Source organism: Globicephala melas, chromosome 11, assembly GCF_963455315.2.
Source record: "Globicephala melas chromosome 11, mGloMel1.2, whole genome shotgun sequence".
NCBI classification, from domain to species: Eukaryota; Metazoa; Chordata; class Mammalia; order Artiodactyla; family Delphinidae; genus Globicephala; species Globicephala melas.
This window is the reverse complement of record NC_083324.2, coordinates 8,084,746-8,102,936: the sequence shown is the minus strand read 5'-3', so window position 1 is coordinate 8,102,936 and position 18,191 is coordinate 8,084,746. Positions and strand designations below refer to the sequence as shown.

Sequence of the window (18,191 nt, the reverse complement as noted above, 5' to 3'; positions counted from 1 at the left end):
GTCCCATTTCTCATCCCAAGCTCAGAACACTAGGCTTCCGCACACATCTGGTCACCAATCCTATACTTACTACCTTTCACAAGACCCCAGGATAAAGGAGCAAAAAGATACTGGAGTGAAATTACAGGTCCAGGGGAAACAAAACAAAACAAACCCACAACCCATCCAGCAGCCAGATGAAACAGTGGGGTCAGGGCAGCAGGAGTACCCGTGGGAGCCCAGGGTAGATCCGGGGCTCGGCTGATGGCTGAGTCACCCTATCACCTTCCCCCACGGAGACCACTTCCCTACCCCGCTCGAGCCCCCACAAGGTGCGGAGGGGCACAAACTGAAAGGTACCTTATACACACACGTACACGACCACCAATGGCCAGACTGTCCCTGTTGTACAATCCAAGCCAAGAGGGGTGGTCCTGGCCCCACCGGTCACACCGTGGATGGCTGCGAGCAGCCCCTCTGGCTGGAGCTGTCCGGGCTCAGGACGAAGGTCGACGAGTTGCTCTTTTTGCTGACGCTTGTCTCCCTGGGCCGGCGGCCCTTCAGGCAGCTAGACGAGCAGCAGAGGAAGCGCTGCACGAGTTCGTGGAAGAGGTGGCCCGTGAAGAGCATGTAGATCCAGGGGTTGCAGCAGCTGTTGAGGCTGGCCAGCAGCATGGCGATGATGAAAGCCGAGGCTGCAGGTGGGGCGGGGGGGAGAAAGGAGAACAGGGCATCACTGCTGGGGCATGGAGCATCGCCTCCTGAGAACAGAGGCCACAGGCCAGTCACGAGACGGAGGACTAAAGAGACCAAGTCTGCCTGCCTTCCATATCCATGCTCTGGGCGTGCACTCAGCCTACCCCCCACGCCTCCCCCAGCTTAGCCCAGCCCTGGAACATTCCCTGTCCCTTCTCCCAAGCGAAGGTTACCCACCACGGGCTTCCATCGGCACGGCCGCCTGCCCGTCCATTCATCACTCACCCCGCGAGTATCGACTGCCTCCCACTCAGAGTATCCAAGAGCTCAGAGGCAGAAGCTGCCAGACCTAGTTTGTATTCTAGCCCCGCCAGCAACAAATACTTTAACTCCCCAAGAAACTGCTGTTGCCTAACCTTTAAATGGGGTAACAAGAGTCCCCAGATCTCCCGGGAACACTGCGAGGGTGAAAGAGCACCTGCTACCTGAAGGATGCTTAGGAGGTTCCCAGGCAGAGAAGGGAGGAAGGGCGCTTCGGGCAGAAGGAACGTCACAGGCAAAGGCGCAGTGACAAGAAGGCGTGTGCTGCCTTCACAGCTGAGAACACTGAAAGTGTTTCTGTGAAGATACGCCTAAGAGCACTGCTTCAGCCGACAAATAAGACCTGTGCAGGAGAAGGGGACACTAAAATTATGTGAGGCACTGTGCAGAAGCTATTACACTGAGGATTTACTGAATTTCAGGTAAAATTAATGATCAGAAATCAACTTCAAGACATTGCTTGTCACAAATTTAAGCTTCAGGGAGGAAGAAAAATTCCTAATCCTAAGTACCTCCAAATAGGGGGTGGGGTGGGGAGCCTGGGTTTCCTTCAATGGTCTTAATCTGACAAATGTACACACTCCCAGCGGCAGAGGAGGACACAGGCACCCCCCCCCCAGAAACCCACACGGAAAACGGTGTTCCCAAGAATGCTGTTCACGGCCACACCCTTACGAGTAACGGTAACTGCAAGAAGGCTTGGAAAATCCACTAGTCCGATATTTTCTGCAACAAGTTTTCAAGGAAGAACTCCAGAATTCAAGAGCTCAATCCAGGAAAGAATTTCTCACAGGCCAACTGGAGTTGCAAGATCTAGACACCACTGTGGACGCAGACAGAGCACAGAGATGTCTGTCAGCCACGTCTCCAAGCACCAAAGGGGGAGGGTGACTGTTTAAGAGGAATTCAGTGGTTCTCAAAGTGGGGTCCCCAGCTCACCTGGGAACTTGACAGAAGTGTAAATTCTGAGGCCCCACCCTAGATCTAGTGGATCAGACTCCTGGGGGTGAGGCTCAACGATCTGCTATAAACAGTCCTCCAGGGGATTCTGACGCACACCCAAGTTTGAGAACATCATCTGCTCTAATTACCTGGTGCACCTGCTGGAACAAAAGAAAGCTAAAACATGCAAAGTCCACAAGTCCTGCAAACGAAAATGTTTAGAAAGCAAAGGATTAGAAAGTAAACCTAATCCTTAGACTAAAATAGTAAAGATAAGTGAAGGGTGGGGTGGGGGGAAGCCAGTACTGTTGAATTCTATGAAAGAGAATGGAAAAAAGTATTTGATTTCCATGTGTAAAAAAGGATGAATTTAAGTTTAGAAACCTGGTGAAATATCACAAAGTCTAAAAATATCTCAAAATTGTAATTAAACATATAAAATAAAAGAGACAAAATAAACACATAAAAGTCAAAATTTAAAAAGGCATCGAGGGACTTCCATTGTGGTCCAGTGGTTAAGACTCCGTGCTTCCAGCGCAGGGGGCGCGGATTCGAGCCCCGGTCGGGGGATAAGATCCCACATGCTGCACGGCACGGCAAAAAGATTTAAAAAAAATTTTTTTTAAAGGCATTGAGAAGTAAAGTGCCAGACACAAGGGAAGAACACAGGCGTACAGAGCTGTGAAATGGGTAGAAGGACGTGTCGGGGATGCAGTTCTCACTTGAACAGAAAGGCAGCATGTTCTACCTCGCTGAACAATTACAAGGCATTATCTTAGCTATTCATGTAAGTTACTCGCCTCACTCTGGACATTTGGATCTTTTACCTTATTTATCCTATTTTTGATAAACAACCTACAGAAACAGTAACCACAGAAAAGTAAACAGTTAATGAATTCCTGAGCAGCCCCACCCGAGTTTTCCCACCTCCAAGTGGCCAGCCTGGATGGGAGGAGTTGGGACCACGGCCAGCACCTCTATCCCCACCTGGTGGCCACAGACACGAATGACCGGCCTGGCCTGGCTCTCGGGGAAGGAGGACCCTCTAAGCTGAACCTGCTCGTATCAAGTTGCCAAATGCTAAGGGCACATTTGGACTTTTTAAAAATGTGGCAATATCCTAACCAACCAAAGACATGGGTTCCCAACAGGGGAATTTCAAGCTATTTGGGAATAAAACACAGGCTATGGAGGACATTTCAAAGGAAGGATGTTGCAGAAATAAAGGTACAAAGGTGAGACTGTCCAACAGCATTCAGGGGCTGCCAGAGTTGGGGGCGGGGGTGGGTTCACAGGAGAGGAAACTGGAAAGAGCAAGGCTGAGGAGGAGGACCTTGAATCCAGGCGGAGCACGAACCTAAATCTACAGGCACTGGGGAGCCATTGACGGTTTCTGAGCACAAGGACTAACTGCCCCTCATCTACTTCCTGCACTTACTTCATCTTCTTTAGGCTATAACATCGCCCTTTGCAGTGGCTAGAAAGGCTTCCTGGAATTGAAGAAGGAGAGGAACAGAACAAAGCATGGAAAGCGTCGTCCTTGGCATTTCATGATGCTGCTTCCAAGGGGGCATATGACAAGGCAGCAATGTCAACCATGGGAATCACGGCTCAAGCTTGCACAGAGGAGTTTTCAAAGCGGTCTCATCTCCATTTTATACATGAGGAAAGTGAAGCTCGGAGAAGGAAAGAGCCTTCCCCAGGGACACACAAGTCCCCCTGTGTTCCCACCTGAAAGTAATGAAGCTGGATGCCTTTTAAAGCTAGGTCAGCATTCATACTAGTCAGCTTGACTCCAGTGAGCAAATCCCCTCACTCCCAAAGCAGACATGGGCTGACTGGGCAACTGCCCTCATATGATTTGAAGGACAGAGTCAGAGAGCAACTTTCTTTTCCTAAAACAGATGTAGGCCCCCTCGGAGGCTAAGCACTGCCCACTCCCCAGTAATGGTCTTTTATATTATTTTTTTTAATAAATTTATTTTATTCATTTATTTTGGGCTGCGTTGGGTCTTTGTTGCTGCACGCGGGCTTTCTCTAGTCATGGCGAGCGGGGGCTACTCTTCGTTGCAGTGCGTGGGGCTTCTCCTTGCAGTGGCTTCTCGTTGCAGAGCACGGGCTCTAGGCGCACGGGCTTCAGTAGTTGTGGGTTGCAGGCTCTAGAGCACAGGCTCAGTACTTGTGGTGCACGGGCTTAGTTGTTTCGTGGCATGTGGGATCTTCCCAGACCAGGGATCGGGCCTGTGTCCCCTGCATTGGCAGGCGGATTCTTAACTGCTGTGCCACCAGGGAAGTCCCGTAATGGTCTTTCTTTTTTTTTTTGTGTGATATGATACGAGGGCCTCTCACTGTTGTGGCCTCTCCCATTGCGGAGCGCAGCCTCCGTACGCGCAGGCTCAGCGGCCATGGCTTATGGGCCCAGCCGCCCCGCGGCATGTGGGATCTTCCTGGACCAGGGCATGAACCCGTGTCCCCTGCATCGGCAGGCAGACTCTCAACCACTGCGCCACCAGGGAAGCCCCTGTAATGGTCTTTTAAAATCCGGGAGGGGAAACCCATTGCCTCCTATCAGATCACCATCCTTCCTGGCAGAAATGTCTCCTGGTCTGGACGAGGGGCCAGCAAACAGCCCATGGGCCAAACCCCACCTGCTGCTTGTTTTGTAAATGAAGCTTTACTGAAACACAGCCACATCCATTCATTCATATATCGTCAATGCCAGCTTTCGCACTACAAGGGCAAAGCTGAGTAGCTGTTACAGAGACCTTATATCCTTGCGAGCCTCAAATATTTACTGTTTGGCCTTTTACAGAAAAAGTGAGCCAATCCTTGACCTAAATGCCTGTAGGAGAAGATGTTAAAAAGCAGAAGAAAAGGGCTCAAAAAGGGGAGGGGCAGACCCACAGGGTAAGCTGAGCTCACTTCTCCCCACGCCACCAGAAGCAGAAGTGGGTGATGCCTTTACTTTTAAGTACCCAGACCTCCCACAAACCCTGGCTCGGCCACCTTGCACCTGGGGCCAGAGGGTAACACCCTGTCCCGGGCAGCCCACGTCCAGTGCCTGCTGCACACCAGGGCACCAAGGTCCGCCCCGTGCCTGCGTGCCAGCTGCTCTGAAGAGCTACCGAGCTCCTGGCAACAATGGCCCCAGCCACATTTTCCATAAAGCAGAGCGACGGTGACGTCAGTGTGGATAAAAGGCGGCCCTGGAAACCAGAATCGACAGACTCATCCAAGAGAGGTGTGGTCAGCAGCCAGCACCTCCTGGGGGGGTCTGGCCATCGGGGAGCCCCTCACAGAGGATCCGGACGCAAACCTGTGGGGTGTGAACCCCCCTCCCACCCACTCATTTCTCTGAGCCACATCTACTGTCTGAGCTTTAATATCCTCATCTGTGAAATGGAGGTGACACCCTCAAGGACTTGGAGAAAATCGAAAAAAAAAAAAAGTGTGAAAGGGCTTTGTAAACGGCAAAGTGTTTGTTCAGGTTATCGTATTATTACTTACAGATATGAAATATGATCAACTGTGTATAACTTTTTATCACCCAAGGTTGGGGACGCCTAATCTAACGTTGATTCAAGAAACTGTCCTTTACCCTCTTCTCCCCGACTTCAAAATTAAAAAGAACGAAACAAAACAAAATGAAAACCTGGAGCCCTGGGACTGGATTACATGACCCCAGAGGAACTCTAGATAGTCCGTTTTGGAAAAACCCAAAAGGGACGGGGGCTGCAACCACGTGCAAGAGCAGGATTTCAGGGTCTCCACCGGGAGAGCTGGTTCTCATCCGTCTCTTCCACTCCACTCGGTAAAAGGAACACTTGTCCCCCAGGACTGAGCCCTGAGGGCCTGCAAAAAGCTCTCTCTGGTCCTGGCAGAGAAGGAAGGTCGAGTGGGAGGCGCCGGGCCAGGGATCGGCCCTCATACCTGCCTGGCCAGGGCTTAGGGCATGGGGCAGGGGGTGGGGGGTGGAAATGAGGAGATTGATGTTCCACTCAGTGCCAGCCACCGAGTTGGCCCTGGGGACATGCCCTCAGGGGATTTACAAACTCAGGTGGGAAAGAGAGAAGCACAGACAGGCCCTCCAGTCAACAGGGAGCTGCAGCACTCGGGGAGGGGGGGGCCCAGGGCTGGGGACTAAGGGTGATCTTCAAGCGGGGGCTCCTACATGCCAAGCAGAGGCCTGAGCGGGAATGGCCACGCGCCAATGGCAAACGTCCCCTCCTGGGCACTGTACCCCCGGGACACAGACACCACGCTGAACTTCCACCTGGCGCCCTCACTCACGGAGGAGGTGGACAGCCGAGGGCCATGCGAGGACAGGGTGCCCCCAGCAGTCACCCACCCACCAGTCCGGCTTTACTCAAGCCCCAAGAAGTCCCCTGTTCGGATTTCCCGGCACTGCCCCCGCCCGTCACCATCGCGTCACCCTGGGCTCAAATTAGCCCAGAACAGCTGACGGGGCACCTGGCCATGGCCTCTCCGGCTGCGCCGTTCCTGAGGCAACGAACACGTGTCACATACAATTCAAAGACCGGTGGCTCAGCTGACACCTCTCATCTGAATCAAGCTCATCCACTCTCCTAAGAGGCTCTCACTCCAGAAACCAGTCACTTGGTTCAAGGTCTCCGCCCCGCCGCCCAGATCCTGAATCAGGTCTCCCTCACAAGGAATCTAAATCCCTATTCCTTTAGGAGCTACATGAGAATTTGGGAGTTGTGGTGTACAGAAGGCTTTTTTACAAATGTTTTTTGAATGTGCACTTACATAAGGATTGAATACTAACATGTACTCCAGGGCACCTTCTTTGAAAAGACCACCATTTTACCACACTGGAATTGTAGAAGTCACAGATGTGTGATCTCACCATGTGTAAGATCAGGAAGAAGAGCTAAATTTGTGGGCTACAGAGCTTTAAATGGTCTGTGATGTCACTGCTCAAATCTGGGGATATGTGGGGCCCACCGGGCAAGACCTGAGGAATAACCACATCCTAGAAGCAGAAGAGCTGGGGCTTCCTGTGAACAACCAGCCCTTCTCTACCCTTCAGAGAATGACAGGGCCCTGCCGCCAACTTGGGCCACACGTGTAAAGGCAAGCCACATGTTTTGGTCACAGAGATGATACAGTAAAGCCTCATTACTCAATGTGCAGTCAACAGGCCAGCTGCAGGGGCCCTGCACAGGCATCACCTGGGAAATTGTTAAAAATACAGACTCATGGGCCTCACCCAGACCTAATGAATCAGAATCTGCGCTTTACCACGTTCCCCCACGTGATCTGTGTGCACACTGAAGCATGACAAGTATTCCTCCAATACAGGGAAAGAAAATAAAGTAACTGTTCAATGATCTCATCAGGGAATGTGCATCTGCTTCTCTGCACAGCCAGCTCCTACTCACCCTTCAAAACCTTTTGCAAATGTTGCTTCCTCTCTGAAATCCTCCTGATTTTTTCCCAGGGAGACTGAATCAATAAATACCTCCTGGGGGCACTCACAGTACTTGATAAACGAATACCTCTCTCACAGTATCACCCCTTCATACTGTCATTATTCATGTTAATAATCTGTGGTTGGGGACTGTGTCTCATTTGTGGCTCTGTCCTTAGCTGCTAGCAGAAACTGGAAAATGGGAAATGTTCAATAAGGGACTAAGTTGAAGTGGGCATGAAATCAGCAGACAGGAAGTCCTGATAAATCAGCCACCGACACTAGCATGTTGGAAAAGCAAAAAGACAATTTCCCTGCCTGACAATGGGAGATGGGCCCCTAACAAGATGACTGGACTCAAATGCAATTCCCTCTGGGAAATTAAGTTCACAGTCAGATATCAAGGTCAGGCAGAGAGAAAGAGAAAGAAAGAGAAATGAGTAGGAGTGACCATTAGAGCGTGAGGCATGGGCCGTGGAGGGCACAGGCCCGTGGTACTGCAGCATCTGGCAAAGGGTGGGAGGCGCCAGCTCCCAGTAGAGTAAGGAGGAAGGTGCTGGCAGAGGGTGCCTCTCAGTGGCCAGGAATCAGGATCACCGGAACCAGGAATCAGGGGCTGGGACCACGAAAGACCGTCACACCTCCTTCCCGCCCGTCCCTCATGCAAGGGTCCCCTTGGGTTTCCAAACCCAGAGCTAGACCCTCCCCACCTTGCCTCCTACTGTCTCCTCCAGGCAAGGCCTTAACTTCTCTTGACCTCTTAACAATGCCGTTGTTCCCAGCATCCCCGGGCTTGCCATCACTCAACAAAGACTGCAGCCCCTCAGTGAAAATGTGCTCCTGAGCTCACGACAACCTGCATTCCCTCAGCTGCACGCACTGACCTCAGGACGCTGAAACATCTTGAAATTTCTCTATTTTTAAAGCATTGATTGAGCACTTACTACATGCCAGGCCCTGTGCCACCAGCACCCTCCACCTGGCCCACAACCTAAACCCTATTCTTAACCCCAGCAAACAGTCCCAGACAGTTCCAGTCAGCCACCCAGGGGGACGGCTGCTGCTCCATCTGGCCACACCCGGGGACAGAACCATCCCGGCAGAAGCTGGGGGCGTCCCTCCCAGAGACCAACCTTGGCCTCACTGTCCCACATCTATGCATGTGCCAGCTGCTAGCCACAGGAGGGCAGGGGAGGGACTGGGGAGGGGTCCTTGCCAACTCTCCTCATAGGAGGACAAATTGAGGCAGAGGTTGTGTGGACAGGACCCTTGGGAGGCGCTGAATCACTGCTTATAGAATGAACGCACTGGAGGAGGAAGGAGACCCTCAGGTGGGGGCAACAGGGAAAGCTTTACGAGAGTCAGAACTGGATGAAGCTGCCTTGTCCAATTGTTTAGGTTGTGCACTGCACAGCTCCTAGGAATACCATTCTCACAGACCATTCTCATTCTCAGGTTCCTTAAATGGAACCCCCTGGAGTTATGCACAAAGCAGCCCACACAGTGGACTTGGGCTCTGCTCTCCGCCCTATCATCGGGTTGCCTGACCAGCAGGCCCCTCCAAGGTATGTGGTCCACCCACACCTCGGGCACAGTGTCCTTGGAAAGGCAGGGTGGGCGGGCAGCCACACTGGAGGGGCCACAGTTCCACAAAAACCGGGAGGTGCTGGCAAGCTCGTTTCACAGACGGGGGAAACACTTAAAACTAGGCCTCCTGTGCATTTCCATCTTCCTCCTGGTACCCTCCCAGGCAGAAGCTTGATTGCTCCCAGTGCTGGGGCGCTCACTTCTTCACCAAGTAGCCAACCCTACGGCCAGAGCGCCGCCTAGAGAGCTGTCACTTCTCTTGAGTCCAGCTCTGTGCACCCAGCCCAGCCCCGTGACGGGCACCTTCCTCTTCCCATGCCCTACACATGTGTTCAGCAAGCGCCGCTTGAGCTCGGACAGGTGGCCCGCCCTGTGCTGGGCACTGGGCACACACCAGTGAACAGGACAGGTGGTGCCCCCGCTGTGACAAGGCTCACAGTCCAGCTCTCCGGCTTTCACGAGCTTCTCCACATACCAAACCTCCCCGGACACCCCGCCTACCGTCCAGCAGACTCTGCTGCCACCCCAGGCCCCTCCACCCAGGCTCTCAAGAGAGAAACGTCTAGCTCCTCCAGCTCAAATCCCTGCCGAGATTCTCAAAGTCAATCCCACGAAGGCAAACAAAACATTTAACAACTAGAATGGGGGGAGGAGAGAAGAATGACATTGACCAGGTGGCTCCCCCAGGTGCCACGGGCCACACCATGTCATCCTCATATCAGCCCCACGAATAGACTTGCTATCCTCATTGTAAGTGAGGAGGAAGAAGCTGAAGCTCAGAGAAGGGAGACCACCTGCTCGAGGACACACAGGAGAAAGTGGGAGGGCGGGCTCCAAACACAGGCCAGTCACGTGGCTCCAACACCTGCTCCTTCCCTGCACGGGGACCTGGGAACCTACAGCGCCCGCCCACGGTCTCCAAGTGGATCCATCATCCATCTTCATCTCCTCCCTGAGAACCACTCCTTGGGACCAGCAGCAAAGCAAGTTCCACGGAGTTCAAGGGAAAAGGCTGGTGCCAAGTCTTTGGCTGTGCAATTCGATCCTGAAAGTTCCATCCGGGGCTTGTCCAAACCTGCCAGGGGTGTCTGGTCCCAGCCCTCCTTCTGCAGCGTGACCAGTCACACCAAAGCAGGGCCCTACCAGCATGTGGCTGCTCTGAAACGGGGTGGGGGGAGGGGGGCTCATTACATTACCACAACCCTCCCCTTGCTTTTTTCTCCTCTCCCTACTTTTCTCTCTGAACAATGCAAATACTGAAATTGAGAGTTCTCCTCTTTGCTTTGGTTCTTACGAAAGGAAGCCCCACGTGCAGCTCACCCCCTGCCCCGGACGGAGACTTCATAATTGCTATTACTGTATTACCATTTCTCTAACCTTTTCCCCCGTTCTTCCCAGCTTCCTCACATCCATTTTATCTTGCTGTGGTACCCGAATCTTTGGGCCCCCCCTCAAATTATTTTTGGAACAAGGTGAGCTCTAAACCCACAAAGGCAGCACTTGGTGTGACTGAAGGTGTACAAGGGGAGAGATGGGAAAAGCGCGCTGGATTTCGAGGGAATCTGGGGGGAGGGAACCCTAAGGAAGGAGGGACCTGGAGTCCTGTGGTGGCCACGAGGCCAGCTGCCAAGACACGTGTGACTTCTCCAGCCGCCCTGTTGGCCCCGACCCATGGTCAGGGGTTAAGGAGCTGCTCGCTGGCCCAGAGGCTTTCGTGATGAAGCTGACAGCAGGAACGGGGCCCCACTCCTGCGTCCCTGAGGCTGCCTGCCCCCGGGCTGCTGGGAAGAATGTCTCGCTGTTCACAAGGGCTCCCTGGATTTCCACTCGCCAGGAGATGAGCAGAGCCAGGGGCCCTGATCTAGAGAGTTTGTGTTCTGGTAAATTCCCTTCCTCCTGGACAGGAAAGTGAGGGCTGTGCATCAATTCCACTTTGCTGATCAAAAGCTCAAGTAGCTCGAATGTCCCTGTCTTGTTCCTTCCTTACTACGTGCCCAGAGCCTCGAGACTGAGTCACGTCTCCGAAGTGACTGTAAACGCAATTGTTCTGATCCCAGCCTGCTACTCGTGATTATCCAGGTTAAGGCCAAGTGGGCACAAGGCGTGCTTCTGGCTCAGCCCACATCCCCGGACCCTGCAGCCCTGAGGCCGAGGCGCGACCTGACCAGGCCAGCAGCAGGTGCCCAAGTCCTCTGTGGTCGGTGAGCCGGGAGCCCGCTCCTGACAGCACTCGGGGAGGGAGTGCTGGCAGCAGCGGCATCAGGACTCTCCTGCCGTCTGCGTTTGTGCTCTTCTCAGAGCAGCCAAGGCAGAATGCCAAGGGGGACCCGGAAGACCTGGGTGTTTCATGTGCCACCACCCTTTCCCCTGAACCAGGAAAGGAGCAAAGAGAAACAGGACCTGAGGCTCCTGGAGCCCGAGTAGAAGCCCGTCTCTGCTGCACGTCTCCCCTCCCACCCCCCAACCACCCCCCCAGAAATCCTCAGGTGGCCACATGTACCCAAAATGCCTCTGGCCCCACTTTAGCTGGGAACTCCCTCTTGCTCTCTCTTCCTGTATCTTGTTTTTAAGACAGGAAAATGAATTGTTCGATAAGCTTTTCAAGTGTAGAAAAGATCTAAACTTTACTGAGTAACCATGATCTGCGTTGACCACATACTCATTCTCTAGGGAGGAAAGTGAGGAGAAGCACAGGTGCAGTCATGGAAGTCATGGGGGAAGGGAGAGGGGAGGGAGGAGAAAAGTTACCAGGGAGAAAATGAACAGGAGAGGCGAGGGGACAGCAAAGAGAGGAGCAGACTATCTGCAGAATGGACGAACTCGAGGAGAGAGAAGACCCTTCAGTGAGTAAAGGCTGCAGGGAGGCCTAGATGCCAAGTCTCCCCAATAGCTGCTCTAAGGGTCTCATTTCCTTAAAGGCTGGTGTCTGAGCTCCTCAAGACCTGGGTCAAGTAGCTCTTCAGATCCCACCCAGGAAACAGGTGTGGCCTGATGCCTTGTCTAGAAACACCCACTCCTGGCTTTTGCCCAACCCAACTCCCTAGTCACGTGCCCTTCAAAAGAAGCCTGGTGCTGGGGGGATGAGGTGGGGGCAGAAACCCCAGTTCTAGTCTGCCTCCCATCTGCTGTGTGATCTGGAGCCAGTGCCTTCCCCTCTTTGGACCGCCGAACCCCTTCTGCAAGGTGTTCCCAGGGGCTGCACCACGAAGCCAGGCTGGCTTTGCTGAGTCTTCACAGCAATCCTCACCTGCAAACCACCCAGCCGGGCATACCCCAGGTGCTCAATAAATGCTGAATGATAACTGCTCTGGCCACTAAAGCAAACACTGGGCTAACTGGGATGGCTGGGGCAAGCACGGAGTCTGAGGTCTGGGGAAGAGAGCAAAGCAAAGTTATCCAACTGCATGAAGGAAGATTTCAGCTTCCACGGAGTGGCTATGTTGGAGACTACTGTTAGCAGTAGTGATTCTATCCAGAAACGGGACATTTGCGCTATCTCAAGGACAGAAGAGGTGAAAGCAAACCCCTCGGGTCTTTCCTTACAAGCATTTGAGCCGCGGGCATCCCAGCGCAGTGTTACGTGCTTACCCTCAAACCAAAAGGTCTAAGTCATTCACCACCACTGATCCCTCCTATTCTTTGCTAATGAGCTACCTGAATTGTCCGTGGTGAAGGCTGAAGGCGGGAGCTGCCTGGGGGTCCCAGCCGCAAAGCGATGGCTACAAGTCGGACCCGAGGCGCTCTGCTCCCCCAAGATCCCTCCCCACAGAGCCTTCCATTCTACCCTCTCCTCCCGGTCTCCCGGCCACCCTCAGCCCTGACCTCCCAGTCCTTCAATCTGGAGAGGGCGTTCACCGCCTCCCGAAATCCCCCAGCCTCCCCAGTCAAATGGGAAAGTCTGCGTCCCCTTTCCCTTCCCTGCCCGTCCCCGCCCCCCACCCAGGAGAAGCGCCATCTCTGCTCCTGAACACCGCCGGCCCCGCACCTGACCGCCGTCCCCGCGGTACTCACCTCCGCGCGGCACAGCTCGCCGTCTCCACTGGGCGACGGGCTCAGGACTAGTCTCCGCACCCTGACGGCGCCCCGCCCCGCAGCTTCTCAGCACTTGCTGGGGAGGAATCCAATCGCCCACCTCCCGCTGCTCTGATCCAAACCAGACCTCGGGCTCAGGTTGACTTGAACTTAAAGTGGCAGCTCAACGTAAAGTGAACTTTACGTGGCAGGAGCTTGAGCTTGGGCCTGGGTTGGAAACTCGGCTCCCCCACTTCGCTAAGCAGGTGGAAAAGGCCAGTCACTGGAACCTCAGTTTCCTGGTCCATAACAGTGAACCAAATATGTAGCCCAAAGACTGTGCTAGGGATTTTCCGTGCATCTCCTCATTTCATTCCCCTGCTGCTGGGGAGAGCTAGTACTTTTTTCATTTTTGCTATTTTACGGAAAGGGAAGTCAAGGCTCAGGGAAGTTACGCCCCAAATCACTAGGCCAGCGGATGACGGGGCCATGACTCAAATCCCCCCATGAGGCCCCCAGAACAGAACGGCCCCTGGACGTTCAGATGCAGCAAGACCACGGCCCCGCCCCGCCGCGCGCCCTCCTCCCGCTTTCCCGCCAGCGCTACCTTCCTTGGGCGCCTCGGCGTCCCAGACGCTCCACATCTGCACGAAAAAGAATGGCGTCCAGCACACGATGAAGGCCAGCACGATGATGAAGGTCATTTTGACTGTGCGGATCTTGGCCTTGGAGATGAGCTTGACGCTGCTGACGCGGGCCAAAGCCCCGCGCCCCGCGCAGTCCGCCGCCGCGCCCTCGGGTCCCGCGGCCGCCTCGGCCGCCGCCGCCGCCGTCTTGAGCCGCAAGTTCTGCCAGATCTTGAAGGTGATGAGGCCGTAGCAGGCGGCAAGCACGAGGACGGGCACGATGTAGACGGCGAGCGTGATCCACGTGATGTAGGCCTTGGGCCCCCAGGGCTGGATGAAGACGGCCCAGCAGTCGAAGACGCCATCGGCCACCTCGCGCAGCGAGAAGATGTGCACCTGCGGCGCGCTGGCCACCAGGCAGCCCAGCCATGTGGCGAGCACGGCCAGACGGTCGGTGCGGCGGCGCAGCACGCGCAGCGGCTGGCAGATGGCCAGGCAGCGGTCGAGCGACATAAGCAGCAGGAGGTAGGTGGAGGCGAACATGCCCACCACCTGCAGGTACTTGACGAGGCGGCATAGCAGGTCGGGTCCGTAGAAGCGGAAGGTGATGTCCCACAGCAGCTGCGGCAGCACCTGGAACACCGCCACCACCAGGTCGGCTATACTCAGGTGCTTCATGAAGAAGAAGAGGCGCGAGTGCTTGCGGCGCGTGGTGCGCAGCGCCAGCAGCACGCACGCGTTGCCGCTCAGCGCCAGGAAGAGGATGAGGCACAGCACGGCCACCTCCACCCGCGCCAGGGCCTCGTTGCGCTGTGGCGGCCCAGCGGTGAGGTTGCCCTCGGCCCCCGGGGGCGCCGCGCTCCCGTTGACCGCCTCGGCGCTCCAGTTGGCGGCAAGCGCACCCTCCATGACGGTGGCCGCCGCCGTGCGCCCCAGGCCTTCGAGCCCTTTAAGGCGTGGCGCGCGGGGCGGGGCCAGACGCGCAACCCGGGCGTGCCTGGGGGCTCCTGGGTTCCACTCCCTGAGACTCCGCGGAGCGATCTGACGGATCGGCCTCTGAAACAAACCCCGAGGGCCGTGAGAAAACGCACGCTTCTCTGCCGACGCCTGTGCGGCTCAGCTGTCCCCTTCCCAGGAACCCCAAATCATCTAGGACTAGGGTCACAACCGCCGGCCCTGGGGTTGCTCAGCCGCCGCCCCAGAAATCCCCGTTTCAGGTACCTCCCTCTGAGACACGAAATGAGCGGGAATGCCGGACCCGCAGTTCCTTGAGAAAGTCGCTTCCAATGAAGGAGACGGAGACGGAGGGTTAAAATCAGTTTCCTCCGGGACTGGGACTTATAAGCCAGCCACCTCCCCTAGGGATCCCCCCAACTAGCTATCCACACCCCAGAACCCACAGCACAGCCACCTCTCCTAGTAAACCCTACTCCAGTTGCTCCCGCCGGAGACCCCCCAAATAGCCACCTGCCTGGGAAACCCAGCTCAAGACCAGCCCCCTCCAACCCCCCGTTTCTAAAATGCCTAGCCATCCACCCCTGAACTTCCACAACAGCTGCTTCTTTGGAACCCAGTCCAGTGGTCCATCCTGGAGGCACTCCTGGCTCAATACTACCCAGGACGCCCAAACGCTGTTCCCAGTACCGCTCTGGCTAGACACCTCTCGCGGGTTTCCTCCCCAGCCCAGCATCCTGGAAAGTTCGGGAACTCGACACGTGTCTTGGCCCCCGACAGCCGAGGGAGGCGGCGCCTCCAGGAACCAGAATCGCAAAGCACCCCACCACCTCCACCCGCGTCCCAGGGGCCCCACCAGCCCCAGCCATCCCGTCCACCCGTGCGCAGGACCCAGCTACCTGCACCGAGTCGTTAGGCGAACCTAAAGTTCGCTCCCTGGGGAAGCTGCACCGCCGCTGACAGCTCCAAAGCCGCTTGCGCTCCCGGCCCAGGTTGAGGTGGCTGCTGCCGGTACCCAGTCTGATAGGATGCTGAGGGCTCGGACTCTGGAGCCTGGGCTGGAATCCCCTCGCCCGCAGCCTGACTGGTCGCTGGATAGGGACTGGAGGCGAGCAAAGAGCGCTGCCGAGGCTGTGCGCGCAGACGGCGTCAGGGTGCGGCGCTGCCGGCCGGTGGCCCGCTTTCCTGCAGCGGGTGGCACGGGCTGCACCACCCCACAGGTCCGCTAGGAGACGCGGGAGGCCGGCTTTGCCGACCCCGCCGAGCGGTGTAAACTCGCCCAGCCTTGCCCCGGCGCGGTAACAAACAGGCTAATTTCACAGCGGCTTCAAGCAGCAAGAGGGAAGGAGCTCATAAATAATCCGCTTGGTTTCTTCCTTTCTTGGTTTAGAAGCTCCTGAGAGACTTGGATAGCAGTGTCTTCCTGTTGACAGTGATGAAGTTACAAAAGCATTTAACTGGTATTTCCCAATCATCAGGTCAACTTCAGGGCCTCCCCACCGACCCCTTCCCCGGAGCTTGATGTAATGGATTCAGCTCTGAATTCAAGTTATGTCCTTGCTTTGGAATACTTTTGTTCCTATTTTCATTCATCGGAATTAGAAATACTTTCTGTTCCAATTAGCACTGGGAGAGGTGTTCATTCTTCAGTTAGTTTTAGGGGAAGATCTCAAGCCAAAAAAAAACTATCTTCATTTTAAAGTGATTCTGCTCGTCTATGGCCCAAAGCCATTTCTGCCTCTTTGCCATGCTTCAAAATTAAAATCCTAAAAAGTGTCAAAGGAATATGAAATGTTAAAGACGTCTTCTCTGACTCCTAGCTCTTCTTCTATTCTAAAATCATTTTTTGAAGTAATTTACAATGACCAAGAATTAAGGCAGGAAAACAAAGTGAGGATTCAGAAGTGGACAAGGCTCTTTAAAAATTATTAAATGCACATCTCCTCCTGACATTCCTCTTACCGCTCTTTTAATCTTGTGGCTAGAATAGAGTTAGCCAAGGACAGGTTTCCACAATTACAGCTCTCTGTCAAGACATCCTGGGAAGAGACCACGGCTGCCATCCTGGGCCCAGGGTTCTAGGTGAGAGAGCATTCCAGGATAGGCCTGGGAATTTCAGCACCATCGTGAAGCGGTGAGAGACAAAAGTTGTCTTCTTCTTGCCCTAGAGAGTTGTGTCATAATATTGTTTAAAAACAAAACTCAACTGAATAAATGTTAAAGATTTTAGTGGCTTTATTCAATGATTCGTGAGTTAGGCAGCATCCAATCTAGCGCATATAAAGGAGCTCTGAGGAGCTGTACAAAATGACAGACTTTTATAGGCAGAAGGGAGTGGAAACAAGGAAGTTATGCTAGGCCAAGAGCAGACTGGTTATTGCAAGGTTACTTTGCCTACAGAGGATGGCAGGGGTCAAGCAAGCGGATTACCTAACTCGAGCTGATCAGGTGATTCCTGCTTGACTGGTTTAAAATTCCATCTCTGGGACAGCCAAAACTATATTTAAGTTAAATCCCAGTTTGGTGACTTGAGGCTTAGCATAAGTGACTCCATTTTGGTCCAGATGTCTTGCTTTTAATAGTATTAATAATAGTAGTGTCACGTAAATTACAGGTTAAAATTACAGACCACTCAGGTGAGGATTAAGTGATCCTGACCATCTCACTCTGCCTCAGTTTCCCCATCTGTAAAATGAGGGGGCTGGTCAATATAGCTTATCTCTGAGATCTCATCCCTCTGGTTTTCTGGAATTTGATGATCTGTGCCATCCAACAGTTTAATTCTACCGAGTAAAACACATCTGCCCCGCTCCATGTGGGATGAGGAGGGGTTTTTCCTAAGCACTCCTGACGGGTAAATTCAGGGTAGAAAACATGGCATCCAGAGGCCAGCCTGCCCCTCTTTCTCCTGGAAGAGAGCTGCCTTCAGGGAGCAGATTTCCTGGACCACTGAACTCTAGAAGGATGGAGGGGAGGGAAGGCAGGAGGAAAGGACAGAGGGAAGGAGAGACAGAGGGAAGGAGAGAAGAAATAAAAATCCCCATGGGCAGTGTCACTCTTGAGTGGACCAGGCCACCTAAGGAATCTTCCCGCCCAGAGGATGACCTGTCCAATACCCACACCTACCTCCAGGAACTGGATGTTGAGTTCTAGCATCTTTGGAATTTTCCAGCTCTGGTACATTTATTTAGAGATGGGTCCAACCAAGCCCAGGTGGCCCTGCTCTTTAGTCCGGGTAGAAATGAGCCATAAACGCATTTAGTCCACCCCTTACCGCCCCCCCCCCCCCGCCCCAATGACCTCTCAGTCTCCACTGGGGCTTCTAGCACAGGACAGCGTCAGAGACACACTCAGACATGAAGACAGAGGACACATCCTAGCAATAGCCTTGCTGCCAGCAAGCTTGCTCCCTGGTGTCCTTACATTTACCGATGCTGTCCAGATGCAGGAACATCAGGGCATGTGGGATGGCCTGGGAGGTTCACGAGGCCGGGCCAGGGCGGCAGCTTACAACTCTCACGTACTTCCTCCGGCCCGCATCGTTTTAGGCCGCTTCTCAACATATGTTTCATTCCCCTGTTCCGTGGAGAGAGGAAGGCATGTTTTCATCTTGGAAAGCGCTGTGAACTTGAGCAGTAAAT

At 54.2% G+C, this 18,191-nt stretch overlaps 1 protein-coding gene across 1 annotated transcript; it reads right to left on the bottom strand.

The window, feature by feature from the left end:
* Positions 1–426: 426 nt before the first annotated feature.
* Positions 427–14,505, bottom strand: OXTR (oxytocin receptor). The gene is made up of 2 exons (XM_030840817.2): positions 13,578–14,505; positions 427–674 (listed from the first exon to the last, which is right to left on the bottom strand). Exons 1-2 carry the CDS (start codon positions 14,503–14,505, stop codon positions 427–429), a joined length of 1,176 nt encoding a protein of 391 aa, XP_030696677.1.
* Positions 14,506–18,191: the final 3,686 nt, after the last annotated feature.

Excerpts from the sequence above, each read along its gene's own strand:
- OXTR (XM_030840817.2), bottom strand. The coding sequence starts at position 14,505 with ATGGAGGGTGCGCTTGCCGCCAACTGGAGCGCCGAGGCGGTCAACGGG. Across the intron at positions 675-13,577 it reads CGCCGAGGCGCCCAAGGAAG|CCTCGGCTTTCATCATCGCC; the intron begins GTAGCGCTGGCG and ends CCCCACCTGCAG.